Below are 22,098 nucleotides of genomic sequence, written 5' to 3'. Positions count from 1 at the left end.
ACATTTTTTGTACTTGTATGTCAACTCTAAGCCGAATCTAATTACCATCCCCTTCCCAACCCTATTCCCTCCCCCCCCAAAAAAAAAAATGCCTACCTGCCAACCGTATTTAGAAAACTGATGTTTTATGAAACACACATACATGTATATATTATTGTTTTTGGCTTAATGATTAACTATTTTCAGAAAAAAAAGAGGAGCTGAAATAATTAAGAAATTTTAGTCACAAAAATCAAAAACAAGGGAGTCCACGCCCAAGTGCCTGTGATAAATTCAGTAACAAGACTCAACTCTTGAAAGAAATTTTCACTCTTCGAGCACCTGCCTCTGCATCGGTTGCTGATGAAGCTTCCATTCTAAACTTTCGGGATTTATGTAGATTCGATATGTAAAGTTTAGAGAAGTCCCACATGTTTCGTATTTCCGGTATAAAATTGAAAATGTTTACCTGAAAGTTGCTTTCAAAAACTAAGAAGGAACATTAAACAGGTAAGAAAGTACAAGTTATTTAAATCTGAATGCTATCAGGCTGTATATTTAACCCAATATAACTATATTTTATTCTAAATGTCTCCGATCGAAGGCCTTGCAGGAAGAATCCGTGTCCGTTCGCCCAAAATCACGTTCGCTCCCATTCACGTTCGCCCCCTTTCACGTTCGCACACCACACGTTCGCACCCTGGGTTTGTTCGCACCCATTTTATTGGTTTTGTGTGGAATAAATATTTAATCGTGTATAAGTTAGTGTATTGCTATAAATAAGTTTTTTTTATTGTTTCAAAATAAAGTGATATTAGAAAAACGTAAACAGGTTTCCTTTAGTGTTTTTATAATTATTTTGACCAAGGATTTGTATAGTAAGATATGTGAATCATTAACTACAGTTACTAGTTGCATACATCAACAGCATTTGGTCTTGGTTGGATATTTGTCTCATTGACAGTCATACCAAAGTACAATAGTTGTCAAAAAAGTGTAATGGTTACATTGCAGTAGCTAGAATATACTTACATGTATGTACCTGTCTGAAGCCAGGAACCTGTAACTCAGTGGTAGTCGTTTGTTGCTGTATGTCATGTTTTTTTTACGTTTATTGTCATGATTGTTATGCCCCCGCCATAGTGGAGGGGGCATTAAGTTTTATTCTTGTCCGTCTGAATGATCAAGTTTGAATTTTGGTGGTGTCACTTTTACCGTTCTAGAGTTATGCCCCTTTACAAATGGAAAAATTGCTGAATTTTTCATTTCCGTTCTCTAACTTAAGATTGCCTCAACCCAATGTTATGAAACTTATACACAATAGTCAATACTTATTACCACAAAACTCAGATCAAGTTACAAATTTGGATAGCCTCACTTTTACCGTTCTTCAGTTATATCCCTTTATAACTTTATATGTATGCAAGCTGGGGTATCATCTGTGTACCATGGACACATTCCTCATTTATTTTGTTACTTTGAAGGCGATCCATCATCCAAGATGGCCACCAGAGAGGGACTTCGTTTAACAGAGGACCCTATGGACAATACATACAAATGTCTTCTTTAAGAGAACCACTGAATGGAATGAAACCAAACATGGCATGAATGTTCCTTATGAGTTGCTGACCAAGTGTTGTTACTTTGAAGCCGATCCATCATCCAAGACGGCCGCCAGCGGGGGACTTAGTTTAACATAGGACCCTAATGGACAATACATACAAATGTCTTCTTTTAGAGAACCACTGAATGGAATGAAACCAAACATGACATGAATGTTCCTTATGAGGTGCTGACCAAGTGTTGTTACTTTGTAGCAAATCCATCATCCAAGATGGCCACCAGAGAGGGACTTAGTTTTACATAGGACCCTATGGGAAATACATACAAATGTCTTCTTTTAGAGAACCACTGAATGGAATGAAATAAAACATGACATGAATGTTCCTTATGAGGGGCTGACCAAATATTGTAACTTTGCAGGCGACCCATCATCCAAGATGGCCGCCAGCAGGGACTTAGTTTAACATAGGACCCTATGGGAAATACATACAAATGTTTTCTTTTAGAAAACCACTGAATGGAATGAAATCAAACATTGCATGAATGTTCCTAATGAGGTGCTGGCCAAGTGTTGTTACTTTGTAGCCAATCAATTGACCAAGATGGCTGCCAACGGGGGACTTTGTTTAACAAAGGACCCTATTGGAAATATATACAAATGTCTTCTTCTAGAAAACCGCTTAATGGATTGAAACCAAACATGGTATGAATGTTTCTTTTGAGGTGCTGACCAAGTGTTGTTACTTTGTAGCTGATTTGTCGTCCAAGATGGCTGCCAGCAGGGGGAGTAAGTTTAACATAGGACACTATGGGAAATACAAATGTTTTCTTCTAGAGAACCACTGAATAGAATGAAACCAAACATGGCATGAATGTTCCTAATGAGGTACTGACCAAGTGTTGTTACTTTGTAGCCGAACCATCAACCAAGATGGCCGCCAGCAGGGGACTTAGTTTAACATAAAACCCTATGGGAAATACATACAAATGCTTCTTCTAGAGGAGCACTGAATGGAATGAAACCAAACATGGCATAAATGTTCCTTATGAGGTGCTGATGAAGACCTTAATACATGTACATTTGTATCTTTATAGATTGTGGTCTACTGTAAACTGCAAAAACATCAAGAAAAGAAGATTTACACATAAGTCAACATGAGCAAAATTGTCAGTTGGCATCTTGATGGAGTTATTGTCCTTATAAAGTCATTTTCTACAATTTCAATGAAGTTATTGGTAATTTCTGTAAACTTTACAAAAGTCTTCTGCTTTTGATTAAATTACGGGGCCAATATTAAACCAAATTTGGCCTCAATCATTATTAGCGTATCTGTTATGATTTTAATCTATTTTTACATGATTTCCAAAACCAAAGTAGAATCAGGTGAGCGACACAGGCTCTTGAGAGCCTCTAGTTCTTGTTTGAATTGTTTTACACTGGTTGTATTGATGTCCTTGAGTCTTTATAGAATACTATGCAGTGTTTATAGAATACTATGCAGTGTTTATAGAATACTATGCAGTGTTTATAGAATACTATGCAGTGTTTATAGAATACTATGCAGTGTTTATAGTTGCTTACATTAGTTACATTTGGTCTTAGATGGAGAGTTGTCTCATTGTCAATCATATTATGATACCACACCTCTGGTAGTAAGGTAACTGTCTAGTTGACGTATATGTATATTCATCTCTTTAAAAGAAATGACGAACCATATTGTAAAACAAATGTTTTATAGAATAATTCCATTAGAAAGTAAAAAAGTAGACTTTCTTTCACGCAAGTACATGACATGGGATTACTAACGGAGAAGGAGTTTCTAAACTAAATTTGGACCAATTAAATACTTTGACAATTGGTGTATTTTGCCATTTTTCACTCTCTTTGATAGGTTTAGCTAGCTATAAAACCAGGTTTAATCCACCATTTTCTACATGAGGAAATGCCTGTACCAAGTCAGGAATATGACAGTTGTTTAGATAAAAAAAAACACTTTTCCATTCGTTTGATGTGAAGAGCTTTTAATTTTGCCATTTGATAAAGGACTTTCTGTTTTGAATTTTCCTTAGAGTTCTGTATTTTTGCTATTTTACTTTTAACGGTATACACCTTCTCCTTACTATCATCAGTTTCTGTGATTATAAGAAGTCCTTTTTTCCAGTACCCTGATAGAAACAAGTTTGTCCCTGCCAACAATGCTGTTAATGGTTTATGACGAACCATATTATTGTAACATAATGCTGTTTAATGATCCTAACATCCATACTTTCGCGAACAATTGCACTTTCATGGAAAAATGCACTTTAGCCTATTGAGGCATCAGACTTTAGCGTGTTCCATTGAATAGCAAAGACCAATGCACATTCGGGTATTAAACCATCGCACTTTAGTGTAGACCATTGCACACTTTAGCGTTACCGTCACATTTTAGCATCCCCATCTCACTTTAGAGTCTTGCATATATACAAAATGTACATGCGTATATATGCCTTTTAGCACAAACATGACAAAACACATGAAGTACATGTATAAATTGCCACTCATTTTAAACCTTGCCAATATGATGATTTTTATCAAAAGAAATATGAAAAAAATAAAAATTTTACCAAATTTGAGTATTAAATTTATAATTTTCTGGATTTGGATATTTCAATGAGAAATAGCCTTTTTCTGACATTTTCCTTAAATTATTACCAAAAACACTTGAAATCAAACTAATATAAAACTTTTGGATCTTAAAAATGCACATGTAAGAATAATTGAAAAAAGGATATCTATGCATATGGCAACTAGTCTTCAACTTCCTAAAAATTGAAGGGCAGATTTTTTATTTCCTATATTTTTACTAACAAATTTCAATTGCTTTCTCATACTTGTAGACCCCTTCATGGTTCCTCCCAGCACTAAAAGCAAAGGTACAGCCTTGATATTGCTGTTCTTCATCTCAAAGTCCCATTGAAGCCTTCAACAAGGAGGAAAAGCTCACAATTCAGAGCACTAGATAAAATCCAATGTCTTCGGAAGTTCCCTAAATGATGATTAAGCTACATATCTGTGTTCATTGCAATTGAAGAACACAGATAGATGTGTAGTAATTTCTACAAATTACAGAATATAAAAAAAATACTGTCATAATTTGCCCAACAATCTCATCCTGTAAGATAGAAACAATAAAAATAGTAAAACAACCATAGACCACTTCAAGATACATGTACATGTATATATATATACTGAAGTGACTTCATTTTTGTCGATATATATGCCTTATGTTATGAAGTTTATGTCTGTCATTTGACCATTGTCCTTGACCTCATTTTCATGGTTCAGTGACTACTTGAAAAAAAAGTTAAGATTTTTTGTAATGTTAATTTCTCTCTTATTATGAGTAATAGGATAACTATATTTGGTATGTGCGTACCTTGCAAGGTCCTCATGCCTGTCAGACAGTTTTCACTTGACCTCGACCTCATTTCATGGATCAGTGAACAAGGTTAAGTTTTCATGGTCAAGTCCATATCTCAGATACCATAAGCAATAGGTCTACTATATTTTGTGTATGTAATGATTGTAAGGTGTACATGTCCAACTGGCAGGTGTCATCTGACCTTGACCTCATTTTCATGGTTCAGTGGTAATAGTTTAGTTTTTGTGTTTTGGTCTGTTTTTCTAATACTGTATGCAATACATGCAATAGGTCAACTATATTTGGTGTATGGAAATATTTTAGGATGTACATGTCAGTCTGGCAGGTTTTATTTGACCTTGACCTCATTTTCATGGTTCATTGCTTATGTTAAGTTTTTGTGTTTTGGTCTGTTTTTCTTAAACTTTAAGCAATAGGTCAACTATATTTGGTGTATGGAATGATTGTAAGGTGTATATGTCAGTCTGGCTAGTATCATCTGACCGTCACCTCATTTTCATGATTCATAAGTCAATGTTCAGTTTTCCTGGCTAACTTTGTTTCTTAGATAATATAAGCCATAGGTCAACTATATTTGATGCATGGAATGATTTTAAGGTGTACATGTCTGTCTGGCAGGGTTCATCTGACATTGACTTCATTTTCATGGTTCATTGGTCAGTATAGAATTTCCATGGTTTGGTCTGTTTCTTGTATACTATAAGCAATAGGTCATCTATATTCTGTGTATGGAATGATTGTATTAAAATTAAAGGTGTACTTGTATTTTCCAGCTTGGTTTATCTGACCTTGACCTCATTTTCTTGGATCATAAATGTTAATCTGATACTTGCAGTAAAACTTTAAATGTAGGACTATCAACATAAAATCAGTGGTCAGTATTGTAGGCGAGACATTTAAGTGTGTGCACTCTTGTTAATGATTTATCATTATTCATGTGTATTTGTATCGTTTTGGTAGAGAAAAAGAGTACAAGATAAATAAGAATGCCTACAGTCATTGCCTTAGATGTTTCCCTGTCTATGTGTAGACCTGTGCAGATACCAGATTGTACAGAAGAATATCAGAGACGGAACTTAGCAATTCATGGAATCAACACTTTATTGGACCATTTCTCATCAAACTGTCGGTTGGAATTTGTGTCCATGGTAACAGTTTGTATATGTTAATGAAATCATCTTGCATCCTGGTGATTTTGTGTGTGTGTATATATGTACGTAAAAATGGAAAGTTTCAAATGAATTAAGAAATGTCAAGTTCTTGCCTTTGTGAAAATATGCCAATATGTGAATTTCGCAAAGTACATTTGAAAAAAACCTGCTGAAACCACCATATTATAAATATTTTAATGTTGCACTGGAAATTTTTCAGACATCTAGGATATTATGTTATTGCTGTTGGCCTTAATTTCAAGAATAATAGTTTGAAAATTTCTACTGGATGTTGGTATTAAATAAAGCAGATTTTTCGTGACATTTCCGTATTAATAATGTTCTTTTTTAAATATTTGATGATTTCTTTACAATTTAAATCTCTATACTAACAAGATAAATGACATGTGATTTTTTTTTTATATTTGTACAAAATGTTTGTACTGAATTAAATTCTATATAGTCATGATAGTATTGCATTTGTGGCATCATCACTTCCTTTGCATGTTGAGCGAGTGGTTGAAAAAATGTAATACTGTATTGCACAAATTATCACGCAAATTAAATTCTTATAATTGATAATCAGCACTGCTGTCATTAGGGAATTGTGATTAAGTACCTTTTGAACAAAGATTATTTCTAGTTCATCCTGCATAATGACGATCACGAAGACGCTTGATGAACTTTAATAGTGCAGGGATACAGGCGATCCCATCTATCTGGAAAATGACGTCATAAAAACCATTATAGGTCACGGTACGGCCTTCAACACGGAGCATTGGCTCACACCGAACAGCAAGCTATAAAGGGCCCCAAAAAATTACTAGTGTAAAACCATTCAAACGGGAAAACCAACGGTCTAATCTATATAAAAATGAGAAACGAGAAACACGTATGAACTACATAAACAGACGACAACTACTGTACATCAGATTCCTGACTTAGGACAGGTGCAAACATTTGCAGCGGGATTAAACGTTTTCATGGTACCAAACTTCTCCCTTTTCTGAAACAATAGTATAACATCACAACATAGAATAAGCTGTTTTTGTTCATGCAGGTTGTATTTTCATATCTGTGGGAACAGCTGGTACCTTTTACAAGAGACTTTGAATCTATAAAGACAGCTTTAAGTAAATCAGAGACCTACAACACTACATGTATAGAGGGTGCTATAACTGGTATACGATCATTATTATATGATGAATGGAATGCAAGTACTGCTAGTCAGGTAAATAATTCAGAGAGTTATAACCGTACAATACTATTTGAATAAAAGAACTCAACGAGTACAAATTGGAAATGTTTATTCTGAATTTTTTTAAATTTATTAATTTCTTGTTCCTTACAAATGCTCCATATTAGGACCCCTTATGTTTATTTTATACATTACCTTCCTCTTGATATGAAAAATTATTGCACTGACTTGTATATATACTGTTGATTCAACTTAACATGTAGCTGGAAATTTTTATGAAACTCTGCATTCAAAGGTACAAATTTTTTTTGAGTAATGGTGTTATCACAATTATATGTTTATTTTAAAATAAAACCAAATATATGTGATTATTGAAACAAAGCTAAAAGCAATGCCACATTACAGTGAAATTTGTTGAACTATTAAAAATCTAGTGATACAATGTTCTACATGTGAAAGTTTCCTAGTTGTTAAATAGCTCACATATGGCATATGTGAGCTATTTTCATCACTTGCCGTCCCTCATCATTGTCATCCTTAACTTTACCAGACCAATTTCATCCAAATTTTGGCTCAATGATCCGTTAGGGTATTTAGTTTAAAATTTTTATTACTCCTGTCTATCAATACATGACGCTGTCATGGCTAAAAATAGAACATAAGGGTAAACATGCATTTATTGTCTTATATTTTGAAAATCATAATAGAGAAAATCTAATGGATGGAAAAATGCTTAGAATGACAACATATATACCAACTTCCTATTTTCAGCAAAATTATCAATTGACTCCTTATGGGAGTTGTTGTCCTTTTAATGATGATTTTTGATTAATTTTTATTAGACTGCAAAATTTTTGCGGCCGTATAATGGTATGACATTGTCTTATTCGTTGGCGTCCTAAGACGTTGGGTTTTCAGATAATAACTTTGTATAAGTATAAGTGTATGGATCTCTTTGAAGTTGTACCACAAGGTTCCATATTACAAAAGAAAGGTTGAGATTGATTTTGGAGGTTAGGGCCCAAACTGTTTAGGAATTAGGGGCCAAAAGGGACCAGAAACAAGCATTTTTCTTGTTTAGGACAATAACTTGTGTTTAAGTATATATGGATCTCTATGAAATTGTAACACAAGGTTCCATACCTCAAAAGGAAGGTTGGGATTGATTTTGGTGGTTATGGCCCAAACTGTTTAGGAATTAGGGGCCAAAAAGGGGCGAAAAAAAGGGTTTTCTGGTTTTCAGACAAAAACTTGACTATAAGTCTATGGATCTCGATGAAATTGTACCACAAGGTTCCATACCAAAAAAGGATGGTAGGGATTGATTTTGGGGGTTTTGGTCCTAACCTTTTAAGAAAAAGGGGCAAAAAACAATACTTTTCTAATATTTTGTATAAATTACTTATATCTTGACCAATTTCAATGGGGTTTAGATTTAAAGTCTTGAATTCTTGGGGTTCTTTAAAATGCTGAATCTTACCATGTATTTAGAATTTTAATTTTGGGCCCTGTTTTTAGATTGGTCCACATTGAAGTCCTAGGGGTCCAACATTAAACTTAGTTTGATTTCAGCAAAAGTTGAATTCTCAGGGTTCTTTGATATGCTGAATCTAACTGTGAATTTATATTTTGGATTTTGGGCCCTGGTTTTAGATTGGTCCACATTGAGGTCTAAAGGGTCCAAAATTAAACTTAATTTGATTTTAACAAAAATTGAATTCTTGGGATTCTTTGTTATGCTGAATCTAAATGTGTACCTAATTAGATTTCTGATTTTGGGCCCAGTTATCAAATTGGTCCACATTGAAATCCAAAGGGTCCAAAATTAAACCTTGTTTGATTACATCAAAAATTGAATTCTTAGGGTTCTTTGGTATGCTTGGTTTGCTGAATCTTACCATGTAGATTTTGGATATTGGAACATTATAAGTAAATGTCCAATTTCCAATTTTTAAGTTCATTCATTCTGTGTCAGAAACCTATGCTGTGTCAAATATATAATCACAATCCAAATTCAGAGCTGTATCAAGCTTGAATGTTGTGTCCATACTTGCCAGAACTGTTCAGGGTTTGGCCCTCTGAGTTTGTATCAAGCTGCACTTGCATATAGAGTAAATATCTCCCATTTGATACAATATAAAAAAGAACTTGTGTTTCCTATCACGATTTCCTTTATAGAAGGTTGCTGCTTACAAAGGGCAATAGAACCAATGGTTCCTAGTGGTAAAGTTGAAGACATCCCTTTGAGACTTTTGTGGTCACCTTAACTTCATGATTTGATTGACCATTATGGAATATCTGTGTCATAAAGTTTTGTGGTCACCTTCATGATTTGATTGACCATTATGGAATATCTGTGTCGTAAAGTTTTGTGGTCACCTTCATGATTTGATTGACCATTATGGAATATCTGTGTCATAGAGTTTTGTGGTCACCTTCATGATTTGATTGACCATTATGGAACATCTGTGTCGTAGAGTTTTGTGGTCACCTTCATGATTTGATTGACCATTATTGAATATCTGTGTCATAGAGTTTTGTGGTCACCTTCATGATTTGATTGACCATTATGGAATATCTGTGTCGTAGAGTTTTGTGGTCACCTTCATGATTTGATTGACCATTATGGAATATCTGTTTTGTAGAGTTTTGTGGTCACCTTCATGATTTGATTGACCATTATGGAATATCTGTGTCGTATAGTTTTGTGGTCACCTTCATGATTTGATTGACCATTATGGAATAGCTGTGTCGTAGAGTTTTGTATCCACAATCCTGTCCTCTTTTCCTTGAGTGCAACCATTGTCTGAGACTTTTATTCAAATTTGCACTAACCTTATTCAACATAACAGGTGCCAAATGTAGAGCAGGAATTGCTTACCCTTTCAGAGCACCTAAGATCATCCACTGCTTTTGGTGGGGTTAATTTTGCTCAGTCTTTGGTTTTGTAAAATTAAGAATGGAGACTTTTTTATCTTTTAATCCTTATAAGTTTTATGCCATGATTTAAATTGTCTGTCTTCTGTTTCATGCAATGAAGATTATAATACCCTATTTACCCCATATATATCAAATTGTCTACTGTTTTTGTTGTTATTTTTTTCAGATGTGTGTATTCATTTGTCCTTATTTGTCAAATTAATTGTGTGAAAAAACATACTGCATGAAAATGAGTACAGAAATAGTTAGCTTTACACTTCTTCCAGTTTTATGAACCCATGCAGTAAATAAAGTATCACTGAAGATTTGAATTTAGATGATAATGATAGGTTTCATAACGAGTGATAACTTGATATCGCTTGATATCAACTATAATTATTTAATTTCAACATAATAATTAACAAGCATGTGGCGAGTTTATTATTACTTTTTAAATTAGATAACAAGAGTTAATATCAAGCAATATCAAATTCTCACAAGTTGTTAAACCTATTTCTTTTCTGGTAAACATTCTCCTTCTTTTAAATAGATAAGTCTGTGACTCGCTGATCTAGTCTTTTGCACATACCAGTATGACATTATTTGTCCTGTTCTAGCATCAAACTTGAACATCAGACCTTTTAAAACTTTGTGTATGCTTCAAAATGTAATAAAATTTTACAAAATTTAGATTTTCAGGTGAAAAGTGTCAGTGTTTTATATATGATGGAAGAAATCACATATCTCTGTTACTATAGAGGCAATGTACAACGTTTTGACCATTGAAAATCCCCAATGACCTAACGAATAGAATGGAAATGTCGCAATATTGTTTCTTAATGATGGATAAGCCAATCAAATTATTGTATTTTTCGTGTAGTGTGATATGAAAAATATCTCTTCATGCAAGAAATAGATAACAGGCCACAACCATAAGAGAAATCTGATTTAATTATTTGGCCATCCTATCATTTCATGCTGAAGGCCTTCAAAGTGCATTGTGAACAATAGGTTGTAAATAATAGACTTGCTGTGTCATTGTAGGTAATCCTTGTAACTGATGGTGCTATTGGTATTGGACAGAAATCACTGAAAAACTCCCTCCAAAACTGGGACCAGAGAGATCCAAAAGTACCAGAGGACCAGTTTCCACTTCCTTTTCCGTTTCCATGCAAACTTCACATTGCCATTGTTGGAAATCCCAATGATGCTGACATTAAAAATTCAATGCCATATTTTGAAAAATTGATAGAAATTAATGGACAAGGTGGTGAAATATTTACACCAGATAATGTTTTAAATCTTAAAAATATTCAGACAATGTTTGAAGAATTAGGAGAAAAATATTATTCTCCATATCATGGTGCTTTGCATTGTGGGAATTTCAAATGTCCAATTCAGCTATTTCCTGCTCCAGAACCATATGATAAGTAAGTTTTTGTTTGATTATCGAATAGATAATTAATAAATATAAAGATAAGGAGATGTGCCAAGTATGCTTGATAATTATGAGACAACTATTCATAAAGAGCAAAGGACAAAAATTGTCACATCTTTTTTTCAAAACAGATCTATTTGAGCAGACTGTTACAGAAATAAGCAACTTCACAGGACTATGAGTAAAAAAATACTACCAGACCACATTATCAGCCATTTTGTTTAAATGGCCTCAAGTATGAAATAATTGTCTTTTTTATACCAGAACAACAATGTTTAGATTACTATGTACTTGGTCCATATATTATAAAACAATATATAATTATATTTTTCAGAACAGATGAATTTGAGCATGTTTCTGTAGATATATCAAAGACATTAGAAATTTTAGGATTTCTAGATATTGCTGATGTAGCCAGTCCACCTATGTTGTCCAGACATCTTGTTTTACCTATGTCCACTAAGAACCTCAAAAAGATGGAAGGTATGTGAATTATTGCAAAATTAAGTTACCATATCAAAGTCTCAATGCTATAAACAGGGCTCCAATTTGATTCTTTATGGATCAGAATTACAAGTCAAACTTTGGACATTAATTTTTTATTCACTGTATGTATTTTAATCGTATATATAAAATTTTTTTTTTGAAGATCCCTTTGAAGTTTAAAAAAAATTAATTTGGGAGGTAAATCTTTAAAAACATTTTTAAAATCCCTTTCGGAAATCTTAAAAAGCATTTTTATGATCCTTTTCTCCTATTAAAAAGAATAACCCACATCACATGTAAAAATGCTGGACCCTTAGTCCTGTAATGGAACAAAACTTGTTTAATATGCAATTGTTAATAGTGATAGCATAGTATTGAACATGAGGGGTAGCAAAGTGAGCAGAAAAGTAATTTCTAAATAAAATCACGAATCAACTGGCTATAATTACACAAAATTATGTCAATAAAAAAATTAACATGAAGTTTGTAAAATCTCATTGTACAAAGATATATATCCAAATATCTGGTCTTTGTCTTAAAAAAAAATGACTGATAACAGAGGAGAATACTTTTGTTCTTAAATTTGGCTGTAATTTGATCAAAAGTAAGTAAACTGCAACAAAATTCATAAAGGATTTAACCCTTTCACTGCATGTTTATTCCAATATCCCTACAGAGCACTTATCAGAGAAGAGAGACGCACACATGGATGGATGGAGGGACACCTGGTATTTCTATGTCCCCTGACCCGTAACTGGGGACAATTTAAAAGGCTTTCTATTGTACAATTGAATACCTGACATCAGGTGAATATATGCACAGACACTGCTTTTACTTGAGCTGGACTTCACTGATAAATATTCCCGTATAGTAAGGAATCTGTGATCTAGTTTGTAAATTGTACATCAGTTTTGAACTACATGTCTTTTGCTTAATTATGTTGTATGGATCCTGTATCTTACCTATGGTGTAATATTTTTTTTGTTTTACTGTGGTGTTTGGTTCTTGTCTCTTTTGCCTAAGCTGTAATGTTTTCATTTTTAAAGGCATTGCCTTAATGCCTTTAATGGTATCAGTCAATAGCCATTTTGTTTCTACGTGGGGGGTAAATGTGTCACCATTGAAATCCCGAAAAAGTGGAATTCTTTCTCCTTCTATTTGTGATATTCTGTATTTTTTATTGTTATTCATTGACATTGTGAGGTAAAGAATCGAACGGTGTTTTTTGTAAGTTTTCAAAATTTACGATAGAGTTGCATTTTGCATTATGAGCAGTCAACCGATTGACATACTGATATTACTTTAAAATCCGTGTGAAAGAGTTTGGGTTTATTTTGAGTGGTATTTTAATCTTTAGTTGCTTTTAAGATCGTTTCAGTTGTTGATATAACAATGAAAAGTCGACTGATCTATGCTTAGTCGCCACCTGTCAATAATAACTCAGTTTTCTCAGGAATCCTATTATTTTTATTTTTCTCATCAGAACATTCGGTACGTTGAATATTGCCGAAATCTGCCTAAACTATCAATATCGATCTGGAATTTATTGAAAATCAGAGCTGTTGAAAATCGTCTGACAGTCTGACATAGCTATCAAGTCAGACCCTTTGTCAGGTTAACAATTTCAATCTGATAGGTCTGATGAATTTTTTTTTTTTTAAATCCAAAAAGATCAGTGCCAAAGTTGACATCTGGAAATCAGTGTAAAATTCAAGGGTGTCAGAATAATTAAGCGACAAGAAGACTAATTTAGCAACAAGAACACAAATTTAGTGTAAAAAAATCAAGATATTAATTATTTCAAATAAATAAATATAGAAACATGCATTAAAGTGTGTTTTTTTAATATAGTCGCTTCTTGACCCTTCCTGACGCTTCTTATCGCTAATTAGTGAGACAGAAAATTCGATACACTTGGGTTTTTTCCTCTTACAATTTGAAGATGTAAAAACCTGAGAGTACTGAACTTATCAAGTTTAACTGACATTACGCAGCTTGTGTTGATGTGGCCCAACGCTAATTAACAAGTGATAATAGCTTGATTAAACATTCAACAGGTGATCGAATATTAATTACTCCACATGGCTTCTGTTAATGGCACAAGTCAAAGATGATTAAAGTAAATAACGGCAGTGATTGAAAAGTGGAATGTTGTTGATGTTGTCAAAGTTTTGATGCCGAAAAAAACAGTTAATAAACTTTCAACTCAGCAAAGAAATGCTCATTGTTTCACACTCCAATGCGGACCTTGAAGCACCTTCAACATGCTCAAGAAGTTCCGAACTGACAGCAGGTCAACAATGACTCAAAATATACAGCCTCCTCAGTGTTTAGATTAGCAACTACACAAACTGTTACAAGGATCTAGATTACTTTGGTACAGTGTCAAGTGTTTTAAAGGCAGCCAAGTTAGCTTGTACTTCTTACATAACCCATTGTTCCAAGACCAATGCTTTAGTTATTAAATAACATTGGTCAATGTAATATAGACAGTTCTTTTATGGCTAATACCGGTATATTTTAAAGTGTTCGAAACAATGGCAGTCTTATGTTTTTTTTTAGCAAAATGACTTTATTAATGCTTAAATATAGGACTTTTCATAATCCAACCATACTTTCAATCACAATCTGAAGCAAGTTGACATCCTTCTGAAGTTACCAGACTTACATAGATAACAAAAACATGGTACTAAGTATAATTTTTTCTCTGAGTTGGACATTGACAATCACAAACAATAATTGGTGACCTGGCATGGTCAGTAATTTTTTTGCTCAGAGTAAGGAAAATAATGACTTTCTTGGAAAAAGGGACACACTCGAGATGCATTATATAACTCAATGTTTTTGAGATAAATTTCGCACCAAGCCATCAAGATGAACTGGAATGGTTTTTGTTGAGCCGAAAGCTCAACATAGGGATAGTGATCCGGCGGCGGCAACGGGGCCGTGTTAACTAACTACTTAAAAGCTTTAAATTTTAGAAGGTGGAAGACCTAGATGCTTCATACTTTGTATATAGATGCCTTATGTTATGAAGTTTCTGTCTGTCATATGTCCATTGACCTTGACCCCATTTTCATGGTTCAGTGACTACTTGAAAAAAAAAGTTAAGATTTTTTGTAATGTTAATTTCTCTCTTATTATGAGTACCGTTAAATTCGTTAAATAAGCCGCAGGTTTTTTTCTCTGTCATTGTCCCTGCGTGTTATACTCAGGTGCGCTTTATGTACGTATATTTTCTGTGTTTCAGGGCAAGTGTGAAAAAAAAATTATATCTGTATTTTTTTTATGGAGACCTTCAGATTGTCAAGTGCTTGCAGTGACTTGATAAATTGTTCATGTGGCATATTTTGTTATGAATAAAAATATATATACTTTATCATTTGTTCTTTATTTCATTGTTGGCTTACGAAGTTGATAACCATGAGTGTTCATTACATAAACAAAGAAAGATAACTGTGTTTGAAAGAGGTACCATACAGGATATTAATTGTGTATTTACAATAAATATGTAATGGTTTGTTGTTTTAATGTGTTTTTAAATAAAATCTCCTAAAGGAATATTAAAGGAAGTGATTGTGTTTATATATTTCTTACCAATATTTCAAGTCTCTTTTAATGACGATGGTGATAACCATGTGCTGAAATGAACCCTTTAAAGTGTTTCATAAACAAAGAAAGATAAGCGTGTTTGAAAAGAGGTACCATACAGGATATACTATTGAGGAGTAACTGCTTTTCGTTTTATTGTGTTTCAAAATGAAATATCTTCATGAAATATTTCGTAATAGGATAACTATATTTAGTATGTGCATACCTTGCAAGGTCCTCATGCCTGGCAGACAGTTTTCATCTGACCTCGACCTCATTTCATGGATCAGTGAACAAGGTTAAGTTGTCGTGGTCAAGTCCATATATCCGATACTATAAGCAATAGGTCTACTATATTTGGTGTATGGAATGATTGTAAGGTGTACATTTCCAACTGGCAGGTGTCATCTGACCTTGACCTCATTTTCATGGTTCAGTGATTAAAGTTAAGTTTTGTGTTTTGGTTTTGTTTTCTAATACTATAGGCAATTGGTCAACTATACTTGGTATATGGAAATATTTTACTATGTACATGTCAGTCTGGCAGGTTTTATTTGACCTTGACCTCATTTTCACAGTTCATTGCTCAGTGTTAAGTTTTTCTGTTTTGGTCTGTTTTTCTTAAACTATAAGCAATAGGTCAACTATATTTGGTGTATGGAATGATTGTAAGGTGTATATAATGTCTGTCTGGCAGTTATCATCTTACCTTGACCTTATTTTTATGGTTCATTGGTCAATGTTAAAAATTTTCATGGTTAAGTTTGTTTCTTAGATACTATAAGGCCCTTAAAATCTGGGTTATAACGCTAAAGTGCCCTTTCAGACAACTAGCACCCTTCTGCCCTGAGATTCAAGCTGGAACACTGTAAGCAATAGGTCAACTATATTTAATGCATAGATTGATTGTAAGGTGTACATGTCTATCTGGCATGGTTCATCTGACCTTGACCTCATTTTCATGGTTCATTGGTCAATGTTAAGTTTTTCCTGGTTAAGTTTGTTTCTTAGAAAATAGAAGCAATAGGTCAACTATATTTGGTGTATGGAATGACTGTAAGGTGTACATGTATTTCCAGTTGGGTTTATCTGACCTTGACCTCATTTTCTTGGATCATGTTTAGTTTATGTGATACTTGTAGTAAAGCTTTATATTTAGGACTATCAACATAAAATCAATGATCAGTACTGTGTTGTTTGATTTCTGTCTCATTTGCCTATGGTGTAATATTGTCTTTATTTTACTGTGTTGTTGGTTTCCTGTCTCATTTACCTCTGCTGTAATATTTTCTGTGTTTTACTGTGTTGTTGGGTTCCTGTCTCATTTACCTATGTTGTAATAATTTCTTTGTTTGACTGTGTTGTTGGATTACTGTCTCATTTACCTATGCTGTAATTTTTTCTTTGTTTTACTGTGTTGTTGGGTTCCTGTCTCTGTTTTTACCTATGCTGTAATATTTCTTTTGTTTCACTGTGCTGTTGGATTCCTGTCTCATTTACCTATGATGTAATATTTTCTTTGTATGACTATGTTGTTGGGTTTCTGTCTCCTGTACCTATGCTGCAATATTTTCTTTGTTTTACTGTGTTGTTGGGTTTCTGTCTCATTTACCTATGCTGTAATATTTTCTTTGGTTTACTGTGTTGTTAGGTTTCTGTCACATTTACCTATGCTGTAATATTTTTCTTTGTTTTTACTGTGTTGTTAGGTTTCTGTCACATTAACCAATGCTGTAATATTGTCTTTGTTTTACTGTGTTGTTGGGTTCTGTCTCATTTACTTCTGCTGTAATATTCCCTTTTTTTACCCTGTTGTTGTGTTTCTGTCACATTTACCTATGCTGTAATATTTTCTAGCTTTGCTGTGTTGTTGGGTTTCTGTCACATTTACATATGCTGGAATATTTGTTTTGTTTTATTTTTCTGTTGAGTTTCTGTCACATTTACAATTTGCTGTAATATATTCTGTTTTTATTGTTCTGTTGGGTTTCTGTCACCTTTGCACTTGCTGTTATATTTTCTTTGTTTTATTGTGTTTTCTGGTTTCTATCATCTTTACCTATGGCGTAATAATATCTTTGTTTTACTCTGCTGTAAGGTTCCTGTCTATTTTACCTATGTTGTAATATTTTGTTTTATTTGTAGCTATCAGTTAATCTTAGCTTGGTACATATATTCATTTGTTGCTCCTTTACAAGTTTTTGACTTTTTACCACCAGACTGGTCGGATGACAGAGATTTTCACATTTGTTGCTCCTTTACAAGTTTTTGACCTTTTTACCACCAGACTGGTCGGATGACAGAGATTTTCACATTTGTTGCTCCTTTACAAGTTTTTGACCTTTTTACCACCAGACTGGTCTGATGACAGAGATTTTCACATTTGTTGCTCCTTTACAAGTTTTTGACCTTTTTACCACCAGACTGGTCGGATGACAGAGATTTTCACATTTGTTGCTCCTTTACAAGTTTTTGACTTTTTACCACCAGACTGGTCTGATGACAGAGATTTTCACATTTGTTGCTCCTTTACAAGTTTTTGACTTTTTACCACCAGACTGGTCTGATGACAGAGATTTTCACATTTGTTGCTCCTTTACAAGTTTTTGACTTTTTACCACCAGACTGGTCTGATGACAGAGATTTTCACATTTGTTGCTCCTTTACAAGTTTTTGACCTTTTTACCACCAGACTGGTCTGATGACAGAGATTTTCACATTTGTTGCTCCTTTACAAGTTTTTGACCTTTTTACCACCAGACTGGTCTGATGACAGAGATTTTCACATTTGTTGCTCCTTTACAAGTTTTTGACTTTTTACCACCAGACTGGTCTGATGACAGAGATTTTCACATTTGTTGCTCCTTTACAAGTTTTTGACCTTTTTACCACCAGACTGGTCTGATGACAGAGATTTTCACATTTGTTGCTCCTTTACAAGTTTTTGACCTTTTTACCACCAGACTGGTCTGATGACAGAGATTTCACATGAAAAATATTAATTGTTTCTTATCTTAAAAGAAAAGTAATAGCAAATTAAGCTATTGAATACTTTGTAGTACTTGTATCATATCCTCCTATAAAAATGAAGTTAACTGTCATGTGAATTTCATTTGAAAAATGAGTATGACCATCTAAGTTTGAGGTCTATTCCTGAATCTAATGCCCAAACAAAGAATAGTTATGTTAAGTTATTTTTATTTGATTGAAAAAGTACAAATATATAATCTGTAGTAAAGTTGTATCAAACTTCAGACATGTTATAACTGTCAGCAAATACATAATCTGTAGTAAAGTTGTATCAAACTTCAGACATGTTATAACTGTCAGCAAACATATAATCTGTAGTAAAGTTGTATCAAACTTCAGACATGTTATAACTGTCAGCAAATACATAATCTGTAGTAAAGTTGTATCAAACTTCAGACATGTTATAACTGTCAGCAAACATATAATCTGTAGTAAAGTTGTATCAAACTTCAGACATGTTATAACTGTCAGCAAATACATAATCTGTAGTAAAGTTGTATCAAACTTCAGACATGTTATAACTGTCAGCAAACATATAATCTGTAGTAAAGTTGTATCAAACTTCAGACATGTTATAACTGTCAGCAAATACATAATCTGTAGTAAAGTTGTATCAAACTTCAGACATGTTATAACTGTCAGCAAACATATAATCTGTAGTAAAGTTGTATCAAACTTCAGACATGTTATAACTGTCAGCAAACATATAATCTGTAGTAAAGTTGTATCAAACTTCAGACATGTTATAACTGTCAGCAAACATATAATCTGTAGTAAAGTTGTATCAAACTTCAGACATGTTACTGTCAGCAAACATATAATTTTCCATTATTTGATATATGAATCAATGTTGTATAAATGTTTTAACATCCTGATATGGACACATCATAAATCTTGGCCTCCTTGTTTGTACTGCCTAATGGTCTTCCACTTCCTATGTAGAGTTGTCCTGATGGAGAGAAAGCAAGAGACAATGGTGCCATTATGTTTATGTCACTTGTTTTATAATATGTCATCAATAGGCCAGCATGGTTCAGGATGTGAAGTGTATCAGTATCCATATCAGCTACAATAACCTTGTCTTTAGGTGTTGTCACTAGGTCTGTTGGTTTGAATTGTATGTCCTTATTGATCTCTGTATGTCCTGTATAGATATTGATTATATCCCCATCCTGTTCTAACACAACTACTCTATGTCTGTCAGCACTTACTATACCATCTACCACATGAATATTTCCATTACTGGTGCTGGTTATTCTGAAGGGATTGATAAATATAGGTTGTTTATGTTGATCATGTTCATACACTCTCTCATGGTCTCCATTCTGATTCATTAGTATTACAGCCCTTCTCCCTTGTTTAGGGTAGTCTTTATTAATACCTCCTACTAGAACTTTATTGTCTCTGGTGATATAGACTGCTGAAGGTACTAATGGTGACACATTATATACCGAGTCTGTAATATTACCTGTATTACTACTAACCTCTTGGAGTCTTGATCCCTCAAGACACAATATTAGATTATTTGATTGAGTTTTAGCCATACCATAGACATTGGTATTATAACTGGATAGTATCTTCAATTTGGTTCCATCAAGTTTCATTTTTTGAAATAAACCAAAATTTCCAGAACTTATCCAGAAGGATTTATCAATAGATGAGCATAAATATGATACAGTCTCAAGTTCAGTTTGATATTGTTTATTTATTTCCAGATTAATATGTGGTTTATGAGATGGATTTTTATCCAATTGAAACACCCCAATGTTAGACTGATTGAAATCCCCTGGAACGAAGTTTGGTAGAGATACTTGATTCGACCTCAGATTTGGCATTTGGATGTCAATAGATTTTTCAAGTTTGTTGACATCTGTAAAGAACTTGGAAATATTGGTTAATGATATAAATTCCAAAACTTCATTGTTTTTATCCTGAGCTTGTTTAAGTAAGATTGAGGCAGCATTTAAATCAGATTTAATTGTGTTAGAAACAGTTTCGAAATTCTGATCTAATTCATCTCGAATATTTTTAAAGTACCTTTCAGCTGCTACTTTGACAGATTGTTCATGCTTTTGAATAGCTTGATTTACCTGGTTGTATTTATAATTTTCTGAAGATAAAATTTGGTTAAGCTGTTCTTTTTTGGAAACAATTTCTTTCCTATCCCTTTGAATTTTACTTTGTCCTTTTTTCAACTTGTCTATTTTCATATCATATCCTTCATGAATTTCTGTTAGATCATGTTTCTTGTGAACTTTTGCTACACAGGTTGGACAAACAAGAGTGTCACATGTCTTACAATAAAGACAGACATATTGTCCAGCATGGTCCTGACAGGCAATGTTTGAAAAATCTAGTTCTTCTTTATATAGTCCAATTTCTTTGATATCGATTATTCTGTGATCCTTTGCAGTTTTTACTCTTAAATGTACTTTCTCCTTACAATGATTACACAATAAAAGGTCACAGTCTAAACACTTCCATTTAATGGGTCTATCAGTCTCACATAATCCACAGCTAACAGGAATTTGTCCTTTTCTGACTGATTGTGAAAACGCCATTTTTAAGTACGACAGAGGTATTCTACTTCCTTGTTTGTTATCAGGTTACCTCCTTAATAACCTTATCAAAGGTTAAACCAAATTTTGATTATGTTTATATTTGATAGATAACTAAAGTTTAAATACACCTTTATATTTCATTGACTACTTTGAAGGCACTTATTGATTATTCATCAAGTGCATATGCTTTCCTAATAGTTTTTAGCTCAACTGGCCCAAAGGGCCAAGTGAGCTTTTCTCATCACTTGGCGTCCGTCGTCCCTCGTCCGTCGTCGTCAGTCGTCCGTTAACTTTTACAAAAATCTTCTCCTCTGAAACTACTTGGCCAAATTTAACCAAACTTGGCCACAATCATCATTGGGGTATCTAGTTTAAAAAATGTGTCCGGTGACCCAGCCAACCAACCAAGATGGCCGACATGGCTAAAAAATAGAACATAGGGGTAAAATGTAGATTTTGGCTTATATCTCTGAAACCAAAGCATTTAGAGCAAATCTGACATGTGGTAAAATTGTTTATCAGGTCATGATCTATCAATTTGTGTTGATTTCTTGGGTACATGTGAACAAAGGCAATGTTTATATAGGCTTGTATGCAGGCTTGTGTACAACCATGGAATCAAATATCCACAAAAAGACAATTTGTCCTCAATCCACAAAATTTGGAACCCACAAAAATAAATGAATCCACAGTAGAGATGATGAAGGCATAAATTATTATGTTAAATAATTTAATTGTACGTGTAATAGTAAATATA

At 33.5% G+C, this 22,098-nt stretch overlaps 2 protein-coding genes and 1 long non-coding RNA gene across 4 annotated transcripts in view; 1 reads left to right on the top strand and 2 right to left on the bottom strand.

Moving 5' to 3' along the window:
• Positions 1-402: 402 nt before the first annotated feature.
• Positions 403-22,098, top strand: part of LOC127735830 (integrator complex subunit 14-like) — a 30,017-nt gene continuing 8,321 nt past the window's right edge. Inside the window, exons 1-5 of one of the 2 annotated variants that reach the window (XM_052246217.1) lie at positions 403-489; positions 5,928-6,115; positions 7,179-7,349; positions 11,280-11,665; positions 12,008-12,156. In XM_052246217.1, the coding sequence (XP_052102177.1) occupies positions 5,954-6,115; positions 7,179-7,349; positions 11,280-11,665; positions 12,008-12,156 (868 nt within the window). In that variant the 5' untranslated portion in view covers positions 403-489; positions 5,928-5,953. The other variant, XM_052246218.1, reaches the window with a different exon arrangement.
• Positions 16,937-18,221, bottom strand: LOC127735852 (uncharacterized). Its single transcript, XR_007998606.1, has 2 exons — positions 17,080-18,221; positions 16,937-17,023 (listed from the first exon to the last, which is right to left on the bottom strand). It is a non-coding gene; the product is annotated as an uncharacterized LOC127735852 (long non-coding RNA).
• On the bottom strand, positions 19,379-21,358 carry LOC127735826 (uncharacterized). Its single transcript, XM_052246211.1, has one exon. The coding sequence runs from the start codon at positions 21,339-21,341 to the stop codon at positions 19,644-19,646; it is 1,698 nt and encodes a 565-aa protein (XP_052102171.1). The 5' UTR covers positions 21,342-21,358; the 3' UTR covers positions 19,379-19,643.

The sequence above is a fragment of the Mytilus californianus genome, unplaced genomic scaffold (assembly GCF_021869535.1).
Source record: "Mytilus californianus isolate M0D057914Y unplaced genomic scaffold, xbMytCali1.0.p SCAF_3, whole genome shotgun sequence".
Classification (NCBI taxonomy): domain Eukaryota; kingdom Metazoa; phylum Mollusca; class Bivalvia; order Mytilida; family Mytilidae; genus Mytilus; species Mytilus californianus.
Note: the sequence above shows the minus strand (reverse complement) of the source record. Positions and strands in the feature narration are given on the sequence as shown.